Source organism: Balearica regulorum, chromosome 4 (genome assembly GCF_011004875.1).
Source record: "Balearica regulorum gibbericeps isolate bBalReg1 chromosome 4, bBalReg1.pri, whole genome shotgun sequence".
NCBI classification, from domain to species: Eukaryota; Metazoa; Chordata; class Aves; order Gruiformes; family Gruidae; genus Balearica; species Balearica regulorum.
Window position 1 is genome coordinate 19506572 of NC_046187.1, and position 21650 is coordinate 19528221.

The 21650-nt window shown below is 45.3% G+C and overlaps 1 protein-coding gene across 3 annotated transcripts in view; it reads left to right on the forward strand.

Moving 5' to 3' along the window:
- SEC31A (SEC31 homolog A, COPII component) overlaps window positions 1-21650 on the forward strand; it is a 48445-nt gene extending 26795 nt beyond the window's left edge. The window contains exons 20-30 of one of the 3 annotated variants that reach the window (XM_075751375.1): window positions 1450-1623; window positions 2195-2368; window positions 5005-5097; window positions 5757-5886; window positions 6886-7242; window positions 10709-10756; window positions 12502-12560; window positions 14716-14988; window positions 15380-15499; window positions 18882-18953; window positions 20917-21650. In XM_075751375.1, the coding sequence (XP_075607490.1) occupies window positions 1450-1623; window positions 2195-2368; window positions 5005-5097; window positions 5757-5886; window positions 6886-7242; window positions 10709-10756; window positions 12502-12560; window positions 14716-14988; window positions 15380-15499; window positions 18882-18953; window positions 20917-21096 (1680 nt within the window). In that variant the 3' untranslated portion in view covers window positions 21097-21650. The remainder of the gene's footprint in view (window positions 1-1449; window positions 1624-2194; window positions 2369-5004; window positions 5098-5756; window positions 5887-6885; window positions 7243-10708; window positions 10757-12501; window positions 12561-14715; window positions 14989-15379; window positions 15500-18881; window positions 18954-20916) is intronic. The other 2 variants (XM_075751373.1, XM_075751374.1) reach the window with 2 other exon arrangements.

Consider the following 21650-nt stretch of genomic DNA (forward strand, 5'->3'; position numbering starts at 1 on the left):
GAAATCTTAATAAACTAGAGTTAAATCTGTAGAGAAAACTGTAGGAAGGCTCTCTTGAGAGTTTTCTCTAGGGTGTTGCACATACAGGGTTTGGTTTCCAGCAGTGAAATACATTGCATATAGCAAGTATCTTGGGGAAATAGGATTAATGACAGTGAGATGAAGCAATTATGGAATAATTTATTTTATAGTATAATCTTAGTGTCTTCCATCTGTTCAGGGCCTTTGAAAGACCAGTTTTAGAAAGTACTTAATGTTACCTTGCAGTCAGTCTCTGTTTAGTTAATTGAAGGAACTGGAGTGTATATGTGAGTTTTGCTTTGCATTATTAACTCTCTCCAGTTTTGAATTATCAAAATTACTTTCCCATGTCTTGATTGTGAGGGCTTCATTTACAGATTTACCTTCAGTTTGAATTTGTGTTTTGATTGCATTGCTTTGCTCTTTCTGATACTAAAATTGAAAAAAATTGTTGAAGTCATAATTGGGCTGCTTGTTTACTATGATGTGGAATTGCTGAAACTTGTAGAAGCTGTTGGTTATCTTGATATATTTTTTTATGTGCCTTTTTTGAAGTGTTGAATTGTTGGGAAAAACAAAAATGTATTATTGAACAGTCAGTAAAGAGGCCTTATTAGTGATGCATGGTTGAAATCCTATGTGTGGTACACCCTCATTAAATCTGTAATAAGATTTTAAAGAGGGATTGCATGTTAATACTGGCAAACGAATATTTGTGGTATCTTCCAATATAATACAATAAGAAAAAGATGAGAAAACTGACCAGAAAATGTTACTGTAACTTAGCAGTAGGAGGAAACCCAACCAAGACCAACTCTGGTATTTGAGGATGCGTAAGGCAGGCAAGATATGGAGCATTCCTGGTGAATATCAGGAAAACCATCTTTGCAGTAACAACCAGAAAACCATGGACAACTTTCCCAATGGAGTTTAGATCCTTTTGATTAATATGGTTAAGAACTAACTTGCACATTCATTTGCAGCATTTTTAGTAACAGCCCAGTGCTAATAGTGTGATGGGCATCATGTTTTCCGTTCACTCTCATTGCTCTCACCAGATATTTTTATGAAAGAATACTCTTCTGGTGGACGTGCTAGGTGCTGATAGGGCCCTGAAATACTCTTTAATAAAAGCTCTCCTTTTGGCTTTGAATTCTACCTGATGTGCTGCTGGCTCTGCTGTTAGAAGCCACTTGGTACATGGTTGCCAGTTGGTGTTCTATTGTCTCACATGCTAGGAAAATTGTGCCTTCAGTGCAGCTGTAACTATCTGGGAAACCGGCAGTTGGCTTGGGCTTCCTATGGGGTGAGAGGGATTCTGCAGGGCTGCCCTGAGGAACAGCCCTCCATTACAGTCGTTATCCAGGGCCTACTTCACCCCGTTGTTCTCATTTGTGGTTTTTTCTTTTTTTTTTCGTGATCTTCCAGGATTTAATAGAGAAAGTTGTAATCCTGCGCAAAGCCGTGCAACTCACCCAGGCTGTGGACCCTAATTCTGTAGGGGCCCTTTTGGCCGAGAAGATGAGCCAGTACGCCAACCTCCTGGCTGCCCAGGGTAGCATTGCTGCAGCTTTGACCTTCCTCCCTACAAACACCAACCAGGTACAGGGCCTTCTGGTTTTTTATTCCCTCTCTCTGTATGAACAGGTTTACTAAAAGCAAAGGTCTCTGCACGGAGAGTGCACTGGGCCAGTGGGTCTGCCATTTGAAACGCACCTCGGGATTTGATGGTCAGGCTGTTTCTCCTCTCTCTGTGTTGGTCTGGCTGAGCTAGCAGAAGTACACAGCCTTGCTCTTATCCCTCTTCATTTCACACCCTTGTCCTTGCAGCTACTGGCTGCCAAAGGGGCAGCTGTCCCTCCTGCAAGCCAGACACAGTGAAACATGTACCACTTGTTGGTGGTTTTCTTTTGATCTCTCATCTTCCATTGGCTGCTGTTTGTAGACAGGCTGACTTGGGAATGATGCAGCCCAAGATGGGAGGCAGGTACACGTAAGGCAGTTCCAATGGTCCGATGTCTCATGCAGAAAAGAGACTTATTCCAATCAAATAAAGCAGAGCAGGCTTCTGAGAGTGAGCTCATCAGTGTGTGACCAGTTAGCCTCTTGGTGTGATGCATTGGGTGACAGGCAGTGCAGTTAACCTTCCTTCACTGTCCTTTTCTGATTGCAGCCAAACATCATGCTGTTACGCGACAGACTTTGCAGAGCCCAAGGGAAGCTCCCAGGGGGACAGGAGGCCCTCAAGACACCTTATGAGAGACAGCCCCTGCCCAGAGGACAAGCTGGTGCTGTGGCTGGACAGATGCAAGGGCCCCAGGCTCCAGCCCAGCAGTATTACCAGCAGGTAAATGTGTTTTGGCAGTCAGGGAGGGACATGGTGCTTGAGTTCTGGAGAGAGGTGGATAGAGGAATTTCTTTTCCTTTCTCTTAGTCTGAGCTGAGGCTGTATGACATACCTCTGCTGAGAGCCTTATGGTGAAAGTCACTGGTGCTGCTTTTCAATCAATACAGATACCTCTTTGATTCCTTGTCTGGAAACATCCATTAAACACCTTGTCAAGTAGCCTGCTTCTGAAGATTAGGTGTTTTCCCCCTTTGTTTGAAATGGTGCTTCAGTACCAATGTCAAGAACAACTGTGTGGGAGAGCACTGCCAGGATTTTTCTGTGCTTGCTGTCATAGTCCCTGATGTTTTCCCATCCTGACAGGCCTTGGGGCTTGCTCATGCTGCTCACCAGCCTCTTCTGGGGCTGATTATTTCCCCCCTCAACTCTGATGCTCACTGCAGAGGTTGCTGAGCACTGGCAATAGCAAACTGAGAGCATGTTTTGGCAGTTGTGGGTTCAGCCTACTATGGAAATGCCTTCCCAGCCAGGCGTACAGGGGCATAGGCAGCAAGGGCAGGGGGTGAGACAGGAGTGAGGAGGCAGGCCTGGGCTGAGGGTGAGCTGTGCCAGAAGAAAGACCTGGTGAGTATGGGACTAGTAAGGGAGCTGGGGGCTGTGCATGGACGAAGAGGAGAAATGAGGGAGGCAGATGCCCTGGTTTTACTTCTAGCCTGAGGATGACACTGTATCAGACTATGTTGGCTATCACTGGAGTGTGGTGCAGTGGCAGCCCTGGCTGTGTGCAAGCTTAAAGAGCATCGATCGCCAAGTCCCTAATCCCTCAGCATAGTGCTGGAGCTCATCTGGCCCTGCTCTGGGCTAGTCTTTTTGCAGAGCTGTGTTAGTGCTGCATGTGTTCTCCTTACACAGAGGAGAGTAAGAGACATGCCTCTGCTTGTTCCAGTGCTGCCCTTCAAGCACTACCTGCTGGAAAAATGGAGGCAGGAAGGGCTGAAAACTGGAGGGGAGTTGTGCTTTGTTCTCTCCCTCTTGATATCAACAATTGTGTGTGCCTTTGCCTTCTGTCCAGGGTGTTAAGAAGGTAGATTTCAGAGAGGACAAAGCCTTCATCCTCTTATACAAGGTTACCTTGCTAATGCCATTGCATATGATTTTAAATGCATCATTATCAATAATTAACTCTACTATTCTTTCCTGTGTCTCTGACCTTCCTCCTTGTAACCAATTAATTGCCTTTAAAAGCAATGCTGCATATTTCCTATTTGGCTGTGGAAAATAGCAGCTGTCCTCTAGATGGTATGATCTTAGCAATGCTTTCTAAACCACAGTTCTACTGTTTCAGGAATGCCTCGAGCTATTATTTAAGCAAGCCTTGCTCATTAATAAAAGGCTGAGTGTATCACAACCCCAAGAGCACACTGCAAGTAAGTTACTCACTGTGTTCTTGGCTTTCCAGGGAGCTCTTGCTCAGCAGGAAAGGCTTGCAGGGGAGAGGTGCCATGTCAGAAAGGTACCCAGCAGTATGCTGATGAACCTGAAGGGAAAGAAATTAGATATTTGAGTCTTAGGATACTTGGTTTGTTTGACTTTCCTTTAAGAAAGTGTGTACACAAGGCTTGCTCAAGCTTGAGGCAGCCTTTGTTTAATTGCTGTCCCAAATAGGAAGATGCACTTAAAACTTGGTTTCCTTTCCACATAGGTTTTTTAACCCTCTTTTCACCTGAAAACAAAACAGATGTGAAAGGGGATGGAAAAGTCTTAGATTAGTCATCACTAGAGTTATCCAGACATAAACAGTGGTTGTTGTACAGCTGACTGCCCCATTAGCCCAGCACTGTGCAGGTTTAGAGACTGATATACTGAAGCCAGCTGAGCCATCCAGGACTTCAGGGCCACAGCTTTCTCTCTGCCTGCATTCAGGTGGGCTGTTGGGCTCCTGGCCCCAGCTGTGCATCCCACTGCTGGGCAGCATGCCCTCTCCTTGCTCAGGGAGGTCGCAGGCACAGGAGGTTCTTGGTTTCTCTCCCATCAGGAAGGTAGTAGAGGTTGTATAGAACTGAAAGGCTTTGGAGTGGCAAAGAAAGGAGAAGAGGAAAGGAGCCATGGGAGACTGGCTGGGAAGCAGTTAGCATTAAGATGTATGTTTATGCATGTCCAAGAGCTGAGTGTCAGATTTTAACCTCTTCTAATTTGCTCTAAGCTTGATTTTTAAACAGACTGCTTTTGTGTGAGGCAGTATGTTTGAATTTAACATGGAAGTTGGGACTTCCAGCTGTGGTTGGTGATGCCCAGTGTCGTAGTAGCCTGGGAGGAGCTTCTGCAATAGGAAAATGCGATGAAAGACGCAGACCTGGCTCACTGGCACGTGTTAACACTGCACTTCCTCCACAGTCTGTTGTAGCTGCATCTCTGCTGTGCTTTGTCTTCACTCTGCAATTCACTTCTGCTCCAGTTCACAGTGATTTCGTCTGTCTTGAATGCACTTTTCCTTCTTCCTCTGAGATTTTATGGCTGTTACAAATGCCAGCATGCAAACCTTTTTGTGTTGACTTCTTTGCATCTCATTTACTGAAACCCTTTAGACTTTTTTATTGTTTTGTTTTCCATGATTGGTATTTCTTTGTTCGATTCAGGTTAGAATTGCCCCTACTGTCACTACCTGGAGTAACAAAACTCCTACTGCCCTTCCCAGCCATCCTCCTGCAGGCTGTCCCTCTGACACACAGGTATAACCTTCATTATTCCTCTCTGAGCCCCTGCTCTACCCCAATATGTCCCCTGGTGTAGTCTGTGTGCTTGACACAGCCTGATAGAAGGAAGGAGCATCTTCCACATGTGCTCTGGTTTTCCTCCTCTGCATCTCAGGTTACTTTTTTTCCACCCATGCCCACCCAGATGAGTGGCTCTGGAAAGCCTTGAATGGGAGCTCAGTGTGACCTGAGCCTGCCCCCCCCAGCCCTTGCCCCACACTGGAATATTTGAAGTGTGATGATGTATTTCCTTTCCCTCTTTCCCATGGAAATAAGAAGCTTCTGAGTTAATGTTTGTTTAGTTGAAAGCTGTGGATGGCAGGGTGCTCTCAAACTGCCTGAATAACAGGCAGTGCTGGCAAGGACCTCTTCCTTGTGCGGGAAGGTATGTGTAGCTCTGCTGCTGCTGAAGTCACTGCACATGCAGGCTGTGCTTTCAGTATTATGCTGGGTGCCCTGAGGTGGCATTTACCTCTGTGCTGGTGGCTCTTCACGGAATGTGGTTTCAGGGCTTGAAATATGAACTGATCATTTTGCTACAGTTCTGCTTCAGCACTGCATTACCGTTGCTGACTAAATTCTATCTCCCCCTACCCTTTTTCCTGCAATGTGTGGTTTTTGTTTTTTTTTTACAGGGAGACAACCCACCTCCTCCAGGATTTATCATGCCAGGTGCTGTTAACCCCAACATGCCACCGCAGCAAGCCACCTCTTCCAATTACAGCCTGTACTCACAAGCAGGGGCCCGGCCAACATACCCACAGAGTGAGTAGCTGCAGCTCCCCTCTCTCTTCCACCCAGGTGGGTCAGCCAGGTCATGAGGCTGCATTTACTTGGGCCAGTCCCCTCCTTGGGGTTGGGAGGGTTCAGACCAAGCCAGTCCCCCATTTCTTCTGGGGAAAAAGTTCCTGAGATGATCTGAGGACTGTCATTTCTTGGTGAGATCCAGACATCAGGCACCCTCTGTCAGATGCTGTCTCCTCTGAGAAGGTGTCTGTCCACAGCTCTTAGACTCACTCCTCAGCTGGCCTTTCACAAGGGTGTGCTGGGCTCAGAAACCTCCCAGTGTGAGTCCTGGAGAAGCAGCACAGGTCTGGCAAAGAGGGACCCAACTCATCTGTGCATGGCTGGGCCCTGAAGTTGGGAAAGGGGATGAGGAGACAAAGGCAGTAGTAGAGGTGAGTGAGGAAGGGGACATAGCACTGACACATTCAAAGCAGGGGACTGAAAGTACAGTCACCCGGGAGAATAAAATGGGCATACATGGGCAGAGAAGAGGCAGTGAAGTTAGGCTGCAAGGCACACAATGAAAGGCTGTGAGCTTGTAGTCACTTCCAGAGACTGCTGTTCACTTCCTTGGCCTAGGCTTTCCTTTTGTGCAAACCTCGGGTAGGGGTTTCCCTTCCCTGAGAGGCACCATCAGGATTTCTGTGGTCCTGAAAACAGCCAGAGCAGCAACATCCATGTGCCCCAGCCCCACCCCAACTGGCATGGTGGCTCTGGGCAGGAGAGTCTGTTGGGAAGAATGGGAGTCCTTCCAGCCAAGGCAGTCCTTGTGGCTCCCAGTGGCAGGCTGAGGTTTTGAGCAGTGCTGCAAGTGCAGGCAGAGTTGTGGGAGCCAGGATTTGGCTGGGCAGGTAAGTGGTTTGAGGGGGAGAGGGGCAGGAAGAAAGGAGAGTCAGGTGGAGAAAGAAGCAGAGGCAGATGAAACCTGCTCCTCTGTTATGATCTCACTGACTGAATGTCTTTTCTCCCTGTTTGTAGTGTATCAGGCCACACAGCAGTACTCTTGCGGAACAGGGGGACCAGCGCTCTATCAGCCTCAGCAGCCTATCACTGTCCCTGCTTCAGCCTCTTACCCAAACCCTGCCCCTAACACCATCCCTCCCTACCTGCCCTCTGCCCCTGCCCATTCTGTGCCCTCCCTGCTGTACCCTGGGCAGCCTCAACCCTCCCCAACAAGCTTGAATCCCATCTCTTCCTTCCCTCTTTCTCCTCCTGGCGCATCCTTTCAGCATGACAGGCCAGGACCGCCAGCAACTTCTGTGGCTTATGCATTACCTACTGGACCAACAGGTACTCTGCCTGCAGCCAGTGACCTTCCTGCATCCCAGAGAACAGGTCTGCGCTTGGATGGGGGGGGGCAGGCAGGGAGGGGGAGGGGTTTGCTTTATTACTCAGTTAAATGTGCACATCTTCCTTGTGAATGCTCTGTACAAAGCTTGCTTGTGCTTAGAGGTCAATTCAAAGCATTTCTGAAACACATCATCTTCCCTGTGCATCTGGCAATGATACAGCTATGTTGCTCCAGTGAGTGCTTGCTGAGCAGTGTGAGCAGTCATCTTTCTCTTGCAAGTCAAACCTTGCCCACAAACACAGAGCTCTTGTCTTGCCCAAGACAAGATGCTACAGCATTGTCTTGTTATGAGGCTGTCATATACTGTGGATGATGGTGGCACAGTTTTAACATTGTGAGGCTGGTGTCAAAACCTGCTATGTGGCTGGAGAGCAAAATGCAAAAATGAGTAAGTTTTCCTAATCACTGCAGAGAAGATGATCCCAACTCTCCTCACAGAACAGTTTTGCAAATGTAATTTGTACCTGTGTCCCCACTTTGAGTGGCATTTCAAGCCTGGGATTGGCAGCATATTTAATTCAAACAGCATTTCCTGTGGCATCAGCTCACTTCCATTATTTTTTTTTCATAACCACTTAGTGGGATGGGATTTACTGTAGCTGTGAATGCCTCAAAGGTAATCAGACGTGATTTAGAAATGCTTTTACATGGCTCTTTCCTGAATGTTAATCAAAAGCATGTGTGTGCGGCTGACATAAGAGCATGTTTGAGCATGCATGGTGAGAGAGCATGCACTGAGTGGGGCTCATTGTCTCCTTGTGACTGCCTGGATGTAACTGCTGTGGGACAGTGACCTCACTTGTCATAACAAACCTGTGTCTTCACTTAGCGGCCTGTGGAACAACAGCTTTGTGTGCATCAGACTGTGCAGGAAGTACGAGCAGTCCTTTTCTAAACCTGGCCATAAACATATTTCACATCCAGGTGGTCCAGCTGGAGAGTTACAGACCAGATTTGGGAATTAGGCAGGATTTGAGGGATATTCCAGGGATGCTGACTCAGCTGACAGGCCCTAAGGACTCCCCTGTGACTCCTCCTCTCATTTTTAAAAGTCTGTTAGGGGTGATGCAGTGCAGAAAAGGTACATTACCTTTGTCTTGGCAGGAGCAGTCCTATGAGTAGGTGCTCCTGGCATCCTTGAGGCTGGGAACCCACACCTGTCATAGCACTGCCTTCATGCACACACTCATGTTTTGGGGAGAAATGGTCTTTTGCTCTGTCAGAAAATAGAGAGGACTGGTGTAGGGCAGCCACCAGAACTGCTAGCAGAGAAGAGCCCTTTTCCTTCCATCCTGCAGCCAGATTTGGTGTCCTCTCTGTTCTTGGAGATGCTGTACCGTGACTTCTCCTGACTCCATGTTACAGGGCGTGTCAAACTTGTATCTCTAAGTCAGAGGAATTCTTAAATTGGACAGAAGAGAAGGTGTTGGATAGGGTTCTAGGCCTGGGATGTAAAGCAGCATATTATAATGCAGACAGCATAGCTTCTGCTTCTCCAAATAAATACAAGGAACAAGAATATTGTTCATTCTTATCCATTTTACTACTGTACTTGCATCACTGACAAGCACTTCAGATCTGTCACTTGCTAACTTCTTGCGTTAACAGTGAAGTGATATAGTCCATGTGGCACGCTCAAAGCAGATGAAGCTCTGTACTCTGGATAATAGAAATTAGGGACATTAATGACACGAGTCAATTTGTAAAATTATGTAAGCCACATAGACAGTAGTCTAACACATTTGCCTATGTCACTTTAAGGAGAATTGAAGCAGTCATTATCCACATTACCTTGCAAGACTTCCTTTCAAAATTAAAAGTTGTCCATAGTAGGCTTTTTATAGAACTTTGAGAACTATCAGTGCTGCTTGAGTTTTTCCCAGCAGCTGTGGTGAGAAGGCAGCTAGGAATCCAAACTTGGGAATCTCTGATTCCTGGCAAATGCCAGCCTTGGGCTGAAACGCAGAGGTAGACTCCAGGGCATGGTGAGGTGCCAAGGCCAGGTGGCTCACATGTGAGCTGCTGGCACACACACAGCTGCTGCCTGCAGCTGGAGAACTATGGAAAAAAGATAAGAGGTATCTGAAGAGCACACCCTGTCTCCTTTCAGTTTTTAGATTAGGCCTTCCAAAAATCACATAAATAAGAAGGAAAAAGAACTTTGTAAATGCAGAAATGACAGTGTACATGCTTAATATGTTTAACTACCAACATATTTTCCAGAGTAGCTACATTGCTTTGTGAAGGATGCTTTGGTAAGAGATCCCATAGAACCGCAGAAATCTGCAGCCAGAAGTAGATCTCACCAGTAACTCTGAATATTCCAGTGCAGAGCATGTAGTGATGCTGATCTTGGCTTTGAAGTGGTGTACTTTTTTGTGTGTGATGATGATCTAATCTGGGAATGTCATGTTTCACTTTGCAGATGTGATTCATTTAAAGGCGGGGGTAAGGGAGGAAGGATAAAAGATCTCAAATTTGAAGTCTTGAAAAGCAACTGACCTCTGAACTGGCTTAGATTTAAAGATGCACTTTAAAAAGAAACAGTTCTATAAATATCTTTGGTTTTGCAAATGCATATAACATCAGTATATTAAGCTGTGCTTGGAGCTCCAGTAAACAAGAAAAGCCCATGTTTATTTTCATTTTCAACCTCTCTCACTTTTTGTGATAGATCTTTGAACCTGCTTTCAAGGGAGTTTTAATTTCCAGAGTCTTGAATCTTGTTTGAAATTGTGATAGAGGAGTTCTGAGCTAAGGGAAGGGTTTGCACCAGAACTATAAGCACATCAGACCAACCCCAGGGACAGGAGTTCTCTCATCCCTGACATTCTTCTTCTCTTTGAAATGGTGAAGGCTTTATTGGCTACATTTTGTCATTTGGATTTGTTGCTCAGTCTGAGCAGCTGAGGTGTCTTTTCACATGCGTGTAAAGCTGCTGTGTGAACATACTTTTTTTTTGCTGGGCTGGATGCAGTTGAGAGCATGCCTTGATTTGGGAAAATACTTGACATCCACCTTGAAGTCAAGTACTTTAAGCATCTCCTGAAAAGCTTTCTGGAATGGTAAAACAATGATGAGAAGATTCTTGCAAAGAGTAACGGTCTGTCAGCTGCACTGGCTGGTAGGACTAGAAAATGAGAACACTGGAAGAGATCAGATAGTGGGCCAGGACTCTGCAACATTTGTTAGAAATAACTAGAAACACTGATTTACTGCATGGAAAGAGCAACATGCTTGTTTTCAGGGAAGGCAGACAAAAGCAATTCCACAGGGTGGTTTGGAGAAATGACTTGTTTCTAAACTGCCATTGTAATTAGATTAGGTGTGTGTTCTCCTGACTTCTTGTGCTTATTGAAACTAAATTGCTAAGCAAAAATTACAGACCAATTGTTTTATTATTTTCAAAGAAAACCTTTTTTTTTAGTTCTCTTTGCATTTTATCTGCAGAAAGCCTTCCAACTCAAGACCAGGCCCCTCCCTTTGCAGGTGAACTAGGTACCACCTAACCTGAAAATAATTACAGCCACTACATGAAATTAATTGAACAGACACCAATAATGCATATGTTCAGAGAACGTTAAGTGCGATGCTGTTTGCCAATTATACTTAAATCAATTTTTAATTCCTTAATTAAAACCAATAACAACATATCTGGAGTTTTTAACCACAGAAACAAATGCTGGTTTTCCTTTTTTAAAGCAAATTATTCCAGGAAATTAACAGCAGTAACTGGGAGACTTTCTTAACGTGTTACCACTGTCAGCACTGCAGAAATTAACTTCCTATATCAGAAATACTCTGGAATTTTCTGGATAGGGAGGAACAGAAGAGCCCCTGGGGCACATGGCTGTTGGGAGATGGCACTGCCTTTGATTAAAGAGAAAGCAGATGTGAAAGGGGTTTTAAATTGTTTTTCATTTACCCCTTTAACATGGATGTGGAACTTTGTTTAACAAAAGCTCAGGAGCAAATGAAATTTGCAAATGAAATTTCAAATAAACTGAGCAAATTCTGCAGTGATGTTAAGCTCTGCTGTCTAAGGTGAATTCATCAGCTTCTAAGTGAAAAACACTGTGGTGAAAAAGTCCATTGAGCAGCAATTTGGTTTTGTTAGCTTTTTGGGGCTTTGTGCAATAAATCCTGATTACTTGATGAGGCCATGGTAATGCTGAGATATAATGCTGTCATCCTGATTACATGCGTTCCATGATGAGATGGGGAACTATTTCCAATGCCCTAACATGAGCTGTGGTATACAAATCTTGCAGTGGCATGGAATGTGCTTTCTTGGAAGAGCAGAAGGTTTGGTACAGAACAACACCTCAGACATCCTCTGTGCTTCTTCCTGTTTCAAACAAATTGCCTTTGGTTCAAAAAGCCAGATTTTGTCATCTTGCTCCAGCAGCTCTGCTGTGCTTTTGGGATGCAAAGCACCCATAAATATCCTGTAGCTGGCAGGGAAAACCTGGTTTTATGGTTCTCTTGTGTCTCCAGGGTTGGCTGGGTGAAACTGCCCTGAAAAGTTTAAGGCTCCTATTGCCTCTTAGGCCTCTTCTTTCTGTGTTGTGTTGCTTGCTGGTGAACATGTCTTAACTGTCGTGTATAAATCCATGACAGTATGCAATCGCAGCAGCAACTCTTGGGAGATGGATGCAGCTTAATGATGTTCTTATTCATCCATGGTTTCTGACATCTCTGCTGTTGATTAATGTTTATAATGATGTTACAGTGATCATGGAAATAAAAAGTTCAAAACTGGTTCTCACGTCTATTCATATGATATAGATGAGAGAAACTTTCATCGGTAACTGAAACTGTCTTCACAAATACAATCTGTGTAGCAGAGCTCTGTTTTGGGCATGGTAGGGAACTGCCTGCCTTTTCAAAGGGCATGTCTGCTCAATTATTTTTTTTTCCTGCAAGATAAGAAAGTTAATTATTAAAAAAAAAAAAAAAATTCAACTTCTGGCAAACTTGAGAAGAATCGGTCAAGATGCCAAACCTGCGCAGTGGACAGAAAGCCCAAAGGGTCTGATGGCTGAGGTGCTGGGAGGCTCTGGCTGGCGCAGGAGCTGTTCTGGCCCCCAGCGAAAGACAAAGGAGCAGGCAGGTCAGGGCAGGCTCAGACTCTGCCAAGCCCCTGCTAGTAGAGTGGCAGGGGACCTCGCCCAGCTGAGCTCAAGAAGGCACCACTGCCCTTCTCTGAGGTACTTACAGTTTCTGTTTTCTTTCTGTCCCAGGGCCTCAGAATGGCTGGAACGACCCTCCTGCCCTGAACAGAGCTGCCAAGAAGAAAAAGGTACTCTAGGAAATCCTGTCTCAACACAGCTGAGTGCTGACCACTTGAAAAGCAGTAACTTAAGCTGCTCCTGGGAAACTTGTTGGCAGGAGAAGGAAAAAGAAGGGTTAGCAGCAAACAAAAGCTGCACCTTGTGGGCAGAAGTGGCCTTTATGCCTCTCAAAGTATTGCATTGTCTTTCCCAAAATATTGCATTGTCTCTCTCAAAATATTTAAGCCTCTAGAGATGGTGGCTTTTTCCTACAGTTGTGGTTGTTAATAATAACATTGATCCTGGTTTGAGGGAAGAAAATACCTCGGACTATTTTCATCTGCAGTAAAGCAGATGAGTTTTGCAGGAGATACTTACGCAAAATGATGAGGCCGTGCAAATTGTTATAGATTACTGACTTTGCTGGAGCTGAAAGCAATTTATCCTGATTAAGGGTCTGACCCTGAGAGATCTGCTGAGAGTAAGACAATTTTCATGATGGAGACAATGTAGTTTTATAAAACGGACTTAGGTTGCAGCAGGACAGAATAACGGGATACTTGGCACAGAGCAGCAGCTTTTCATCCCCTTGTGCTGCTGTAGTCTTGTGTATTCCAACAGCAGTCAGTGTCATCCACTACTGCCTGAGCCTGGTGCATCTGGAAAGCAAGAGTCAGTCTGGAGTGTGTAAAGTGTAGGAAGAAAAAAAAAGTTGGAGCAGGCAAAATAAGGTCTGGGTGAAGGTGAAGGCAGAAGTCTCCCCTACCCTTTGGATTTTGGTCTCTGCAGTTCAAGATTAAGCAGCTTTTCAAGGATAGATAGGGGATGCTTTGTGTGCTCCTGACTGCCCCAGTGCTGGGATGTTTGTCGCACCACAGCCAGCGTGCTGTCTTTCAGGGCTTCAGGCTTTTAAGTGGAAGGAGGAAAATTGCAGGGAGAATAACTGCTGGACCTGAGAGCTCAAGAAGCAGCCTTCTGCAAACAGGGTTTTTGCTGCTGCTGTGCATGTGTCACAGCCAGAATGTCTGCCATAGCCAGGGCTTGAGGGTTGGCTCCCTTCTAAATTAGGAGTCATGTTTGTTGCATTCCCTGTTGCATATTTAACAAACCTCTGTCAGAAATGTTTCTGTTTGCTTCCCTTAAGTCTACTGTATGAGGAGGTGGCTTAGGATATTATAAAATGACTTGCCACATGGGCTATTGTAAAATAGAACCATCTGCCATTTCAAGCCGCAGCATAATTTGCAACTGTTCTCCACCAAACTAAGAACTTATCCACCAGTCAAAAGTTTATTGCTGTGATTCATTGCTTTTATAACTGACTTTGGTGATGGATTGGAAATATTTTTCTTGCTGTCTCAGACCACTAGTTTAATTCTGACGTCATTCATTCAGGGTTCTGTAATCTTTCCTTTTTTTCCATGTACACACAGAAACGTGCATTCCCATGGGACCTCTTTTGTTTGTTTGGATTCCTGTATAATGTGTAGTAAAGGCCAGCAGCTCATTTTGTTGTTTCTTCCCTCTACCAAATGTTTCTGAAACACCCCTGTGTAAAGACTGGCAGATGCTTAGGGATGAAGCTGAAAGCACTTATAATCTGTCTTAGCACAAACGTGTTTGCCAGAAGCTTGAAAGGCTTTTAGAAGCTTTATTGGTGTGTGTCAATAGCTATGACCTATGTACTGCATGGACAAAAATGTACCCTTGAAAATGAGACAGAAAAATCTAAATATAATGACCCAATATTAAGAATAGATGTAGTTGTGGGTTAGTTTTCATTAGTGCAACTTTTCTTATGTTAGCGCTGGTATGTCTAACCTGTGTTTTGTGCCCTTAGCAGAGGGAGAGTGGCTCTGATTTGAGGTGGCTAGAGGCAGGATGGGCAGACTGTTCTTGCCCTGTGTGAGCAGGACAGGCAGAGCGCACAGAACTGGAAACGCTGGAGGATATTACTGCCCCAGGGCACTTCTCACTATGCAGCTGCAGCCAGAGGAATGGATTTGTTTAGCCAGAGTGAAATCCTGCATTGCCTGCCCGTTATTTCTGTATATTCCTGGGGGCTCAGCACTCTGCTTGCAGAGCGCTCAATTGCTGTGGCTTGAGAAGTCTGTAGGAGCTGGGTGTTGTGCTCTGCCTGTGGCATCCACGGCAGCATAAATTTACTGTTTGTTTTTTCTCCAGGTCCCTGATAACTTCCTGCCCCCTGTTCCCATCACTTCCCCCATCATGAACCCGCTGGTGGATCCACAGTCTCAGATGCAGCAGGCTCCAGCTCTGGCACCACCCACAGGCACACCCAGCTTCCAGCCTCCGCACCCCCCCACAGGGCAGCCGGGGCTGCAGGGTGGCTATCCACCTGCTCCCCAGCCCCTAGGGCCATGCATCATGCCACCCACTGTTTCCAAATCCAGCACGGAGGGGGCCCCTGGGGCCCCAATCGGCAATGCCATCCAGGTAACGTAGCCCCAGCACTGCACAGTTTTGGTTTGTACATCAGCAGAGCCTTGCAGGCTGGGATCCTGTTGGTCAGATGTTTATTGTACCTCCAAAGTGTACTGCAGAGTTTTTAGTCATGAGCTTTGCACCATGGTGGCATTTTGCTACTGTGATCTCCACCTAGATGCTACCTCTTTGCAGTTAAACTCTAGTCAGTATGGACCAACAAGCTGCTCCCTTCTGTAACTTGATAGCTCTCCAGAGGGAGCAACAGTAGACGCTGATAATGTCACCTCCACACACCCACAGGGAGTTGTGCCAAGCTGGTGAATAATGCCACTTGGTTTAGTTGAAAACAACATGTGGTCGCAGTGACCTGGAAAAGCCTCACCTGCTCTCTGTTTCTCAGCATGTGCAGGCACTGCCAACAGAGAAGATTACCAAGAAGCCCATCCCTGAGGAGCACCTTATTCTGAAGACTACATTTGAAGCTCTTATCCAGAGGTGCCTGCTGTCTGCTTCTGATCCGGTAGGTCTCTGCAGTGTTCCCAGAGTATCCCTGTGTTTGACTGTGCTGGTACCTGCAGCGCAGCTAGCCATCACAGCCTCTCCTAGAGATAGCTTTTTCCTTCTAAAGGCTGCTTCGAGCAGCCAAAAGCAATGCTTAGAAAAGTCATATGCACATAGGATGTGGCAGTCTGGGGCCAGAGCACAGCCCCGCTGCCCAAGTACTTTAACTCTAGACCTTACAGCCCTCAGCATGGGCAGAGCACAATGGTGCTGTTTATGGGCAGGGAATTAACCCATTGTGGCCTGCTCTGCTGCTCTCCTCTAAGGGGGAAGGTTGGAATAGGTTACAGTTGAGGTTCTGATGTTGATGGTTTAAAAAAAAAAAAAAATTCTAAAACCTTAGCTGTCCTTCCTTCTGTGAAGTGATCACTGTGGAGGCATGCCCTGTACATTTGCTTAACTGCTTCTTATAATTCAGAGCAGGAAGCAACTGGTATTATGCCAGGTTTGAGCACAGACATACGTGAGTACTTGCCTCAGATTTTGATCTGTGATTTGTGATTTCTGATAACGAACTCATCTCAAAATAAAACAATGGGTAACAGAGAAGTGGAAGGTTATGAGCTTTGACATGACCACTGGAGCTGGATAGGAAAAACACTTCCTATGGCAGTCAGTACTTTGTAAACAAGCCATCCATCTCAAAGCTTTTTATTTCCAGTGATCAGCAAATAACATGCTATCCCAAAGCCCAGATGCTGACTGTTCAGCTCATGCCTGCTGCATGCTGAAAAGTGGATGATGAAAGACAGGGTGGTGATGTGCAGAGGCCTTTGTGCACTAAATGTGCTTGGTCAGCAGCACAGACTCACACTCCTGTTACAGTGACTGGGAGCTGAGCTGAGAGCTCTGTGGCTGTGGGAGTATATTGGGTGTTCAGCATCGTTTCTGTCTTATGTCCACAGTACAATTTCAGCTGGCTCTGTAGTTTAGACTTGACGTTTGCTTGTCCGTACTCCTTTCCCCTGTGGGTCTCAGCCCAGCAGTTTCAGGGTGGACTCTCCCATGCACTCCTTTACAGAAGCTTCTCAAGGCCATAGACCTTTCTTTGGACAGACCTCATGAGATTCAGTAGCATTTGATTGCTCAAAATACTTTCTTTAAAGGTTAGACTGTAGAGTTCAGGGATAGAAGTCATATACCACACAGACCCTCTGACCTTTTCTTCTGAGTGCTATTCAGTGCCACTCCCAGGCACACAGACAAGGCAAAAGCATTCCGTTCACATCTGCACCCAGGGACTGCTTTTCTGCTCTGCTGTCGTGATTTAACCCGGCAGGCAGCTAAACCAACCACACAGCTGTTTGCTCACACCGCTCCCCCCCCACAGTGGGATGGGGGACAGAATTGAAAATTAAGAAAGTAAAACTCATGGGTTGAGATAAAGACAGTTTAATAGGACAGAAAATGAATATACAAAACAAATGATGAACAGCACAATTTCTCACCATCTGAAGCTGATGCTCAGCAAGTTCCTGAGCTGCCCCACCTCCCAGCCAACCTTCCAGTTATATCCAGAGCATGACGATATGGAATATCCCTTTGGCCAGTTTGGGTCAGCTGTCCTGGCTGTGTCCCCTCCAGCTTCTTTGGTATCCCCTGCCCCCTTGTTGGCAGGGCAGTGTGAGAAGCTGAAAAGTTTTTGACTGCTTGGCAACAACTAAAAACATGGGTGTGTTATCAACATTATTCTCATGCTAAATCCAAAGCACAGCACTATACCAGCTGCTAGGAAGAAAACTAACTCTATCCCTGCCAAAACCAGGACACCTGCCAACACATTTTGCTTGCTTCTTGTTAAGTCTCTGATTTTCTTAGGCAGAGCCAGCATTTGCAGCACGCAGTGCTGAGATGCTGACCTGACTGTTCTGACAGTAAGTGATATATACAGAGACACTACTCAGTTATTACATTCCGAAGTGGAAAATGGGAACAGGTAGCAGAGAGTGAGGAGAGCAAGCAGTTTGCACTTCTTCCACCTAACTTCCTTTCGCTGGAGAGATGTATTTGTATTTACTAAACACAATTTATTCCTTTGTCCTAGTTGACCATCTGTAAAATGAAAATAGCATGTGTGCCTTTTCATAGGTTTTGAAACAAATCTTCCAAAGTCATATATTCTGAAAGAGTTAGCCAGTCCAAAAGAATTAGCTGGTTTCTTATCTGTTCCTCCTGCGGTACTTTTTCCTTCCTTGTCTCAGTTCCTTGACAACATAACTACTGCTGAGGGGTTTTATACATGTGAGTTGAGATCCATGTTCTCCTTTATGCCCTTTGCCATCCCAACAGCTTTCCCTAATTTTTAGCACAGCAGACAACCACCAATCTGTCTTTACCACTGAGCTAGAGAATTCCCATAGGCTTTGTTATTTTCTCTCTGGGCAATTATTTAATTCACAGAAACTTTTCCAGTTGCCAGGGAGAATAGCACTATCCTAAGTGAAGATGGATTGTGCATACTGATAGAGGAGGAAATTCCATTAGTTTTGTGTACTGATGCCATTTTTACTGCTGCTGACCACCTTCTTTTGTGCTTCTGTAATTGTAACCTTGATGCTGTATTACTGTTTTATTACTATGGATTAAAATCTTCCATTTCTGTGGCTGTTTGTTTAAAAAAAAAAAGTGGATAAAAATACATTTCTCCACCAGCTGCTGTGGGCACTCCAGTTGGAATATACTGGGGTTATTTTACAAGCAAAGTAAGTCCGGACACATCAATAGGTAGTTTATTCCATATAAAATCATGGAAGCACAAAGGATATGTAAGGACAGTTTTGGTTTAGGCTATTGGTTTTTCTGTTGACAGTAAAAACTTAAAACCTCATGGTTTTACTAATCACATAATTAAATATAATTAGGATTTCCCATAAATTATGACTGAGTTTACATACTTAGACTTCAGTGACTGCATGTGCCCTTAAGCTCTCATTGACATTGCTGGATACTTGATTCCAGTAATAACTTTATCCAGCTGGCATTATGCTTTGCCATTGAACTGTAGAAAAAAAAATTTGTGCTGCAACTCAGAATTCTCTCACTTTCCATATCAGCTATACCAGTGGGTGTTTTGCAAATGACCAGTGGCTTTTGGGATGCACCTCTACAGTTTACTATTCTCTGTAGCTAACTAGAGCAGTTACACGTAGAGAACTACAGTCATATCATGTGGTCTTTCCTAGCAAAATTGGGAGAAAAATACAGAGCAAAGAATTCAAATGATGTGTTAGGACAATGTTGTTGAGAAAGGAATTTTATGTGCTGCATGGACCTCTACTGATACCAGATCAGTGTGGTGTTCTTAAAATCACTGTATGTTAATGTATTTATTTCTCTTGCAGCAAACCAAGAGGAAACTAGATGATGCAAATAAACGCCTGGAGTTTCTGTATGACAAACTTAGAGAACAGACAGTAAGTTCTGGGTTTTTGGGTTTTTTTGGTTTTTTTCCTGTCCATCAAATATTGCAGATATGGCCAAGAACTTGGTGTGGACCCCTTTGCAATATGTAACGGGTCCTTGTTCTTTCTTCGGAAGCGTGCTTCAAATCCATTTATTATATGTTTCTACACATTTCACAGAAATGGCTAGGTAGAGTGCTTGGCCTCAAGTGTCTGTGCAGGCTTTGCAGTGTTTTGGGGTCATGTTATGAGCTTTGTGGTGCTGTGCAGGGACTGTGCTGAACCAAAGAGCAGAGCTCCTTGCAGTAGGCACTGGGTGAGTGCATCAGGAGGGTCCCTGTCCCCAGTTGCTGGCAGAATGAGCCAACACATCAAGTTCCCCCACTCCCAGCAGGATGTGAGACACATGCAACCTATGGTCAAAAAAACCCAAGAAGATTTAGATGTTGGAGGCTCAGTGACTTCACTGGAAGGCAGATCTGGTAATTTTTCCAAAGCCTTCTGGGAGGTCTGTGGCAGAATAAAGGACCAGGCTTAGATCATAGAATCATAGAATGGTTTGGGTTAGAAGGGACCTCAAAGATCATCTAGTTCAAACCCCCCTGCCATGGGCAGGGACACCCTCCACTAGACCACGTTGCCCAAAGCCCCATCCAGCCTGGCCTTAAACACTTCCAGGGAGGGGGCATCCACAACCTCTCTGGGCAACCTGTTCCAGTGCCTCACCACCCTCATAGTGAAGGGGTTTTTTCCTTATATCTAATCTAAATCTCCCCTCCTTAAGCTTAAAGCCATTCCCCCCGTCCTATCGCTCCATGCCCTTGTGAACAGTCCCTCTCCAGCTTTCCTGTAGGCCCCCTTTAAGTACTGGAAGGCTGCTATAAGGTCTCCTCAGAGCCTTCCCTTCTCCAGGCTGAACAGCCCCAACTCTCTCAGCCTGTCCTCACAGGAGAGGCACTCCAGCCCTCTGATCATCTTGTAGCCTCTTCTGAAGTTGCTCCGATAGCTCCATGTCCTTCTTATGCTGGGGCCCCCAGAGCTGCACGAAGTATTCCAGGTGGGGTCTCACAAGAGCAGAGTAGAGGGGCAGAATCACCTCCCTTGACCGTCTGGTCATGCTTCTTTTGAAGCAGCCCAGGATACGGTTGGCTTTCTGGGCTGCAGGCACGCATTGCCAGCTCATGTTGAGCTTTTCACCAACCTCCTCCAAGGCTGTTCCATTCTCTGCCCTGCCTGTAGTTGTGCTTGGGATTGCCCTGACCCCTGTGCAGGACCTTGCACTTGGCTTTGTTGAAATTCATGCAGTTTGGATGGGCCCACCTCTCAAGCCTGTCAGGGTCCCTCTGGATGGCCTCCCTTCCCTCCAGCGTGTTGAGAGCACCACATAGCTCGGTGTCATTGGCAGACTTGCTGAGGGTGCACTCAATCACACTGTCCATGTTGCCAACAAAGATGTTAAACAGTGCTGGTCCTAATATGGACCCCAGAGGAACACCACTAGTCACTTGGACGCTGAGCTGTTGACTGCAAATCTTTGAGTGCAACCATCCAGCCAGATCTCTTAGTACCTTAGGATTAGAGTGGTCTAATCCTGTCACTGTCAGGCCATCTTTGCTGAACAACTAACTTTATGCCAAAGCCATAAAAGCTTAGTAGGTTTTTCCATGTGCCACAGTCTGTGACAGCAGGTTTCCCACCTCAGGGAACTGCATCCAGGGGCTGGCAGTGCAGGCTTGCAGGGCTTTGCAGTACTGCAGAGAAGGTATGTTCTGGTTGAAGTCTGCTGTTAAGACTTCCCAGTGACTTTTCCCAGTGTGGTGCAGCTCTGAAGACTGCTGTCCTTAAAGAAAGGAATTAATTGCTGCACCTTCCTGAGGGCCAAATGTTACACTCAGGATTTCTGTCTTTCTAGCACTGATGTATGTGATGGTTTGGTTTTTTTCCTGCTGACCTGCCTTGCCTGGCTTCCTTGCAGCTCTCTCCAACCATCGTTACCGGTTTGCACAACATTGTGAAGAGCATCGAAACCCGCAACTACCAGGAAGGACTGAACATCCACACGCACATAGTCAGCACCAGCAACTTCAGTGAGACTTCTGCTTTCATGCCTGTTCTGAAAGTTGTCCTCACCCAGGCTAATAAGCTGGGTGTCTGAAGTAACTCTGCATTTGCAAAGCCTTGATGGTTGCTTTTCCAAAGAAGTGCATTTCTACAGCAAACATGCAGAAAATGGACCAAATGTTAGTCCTTATGGCATGTTGTGGTAGAGTGCTGACAAATGGCATTACACTCTCCTTGCAAAATACTTTGTTCTAAGAGGGCTGTGGAGCCCTGGTGCTTTTCTTCTTATTTTAATCCTTTTCCCATCCTAATGATTCTTGTCTACAAATAGTATATTTAATGGATGAGGCCTCATATTGTCAGTTTTTAGATGCATGTTAAACTGCTAAAACAGTGTCTTTTAATAACAGATATATGTGTTAAAATAACAAGATAGGTTGTGTATGAGACCCTAAAACAGATTATTCCCTTTCACTCCACTGTTCCTTATCCACCAGATTAAAGAGTCTGATTGTATTGTAAGTGTATTTGGTCTTTCATTTTATGAAGCTGCTTGCAGTTCTGTTATTACAATTTACATATTAAATAGCTTAATTTTGCACTGAGGCAAATGAGCAAAATAAAGGCTAATGTGATATTTTTAATAAA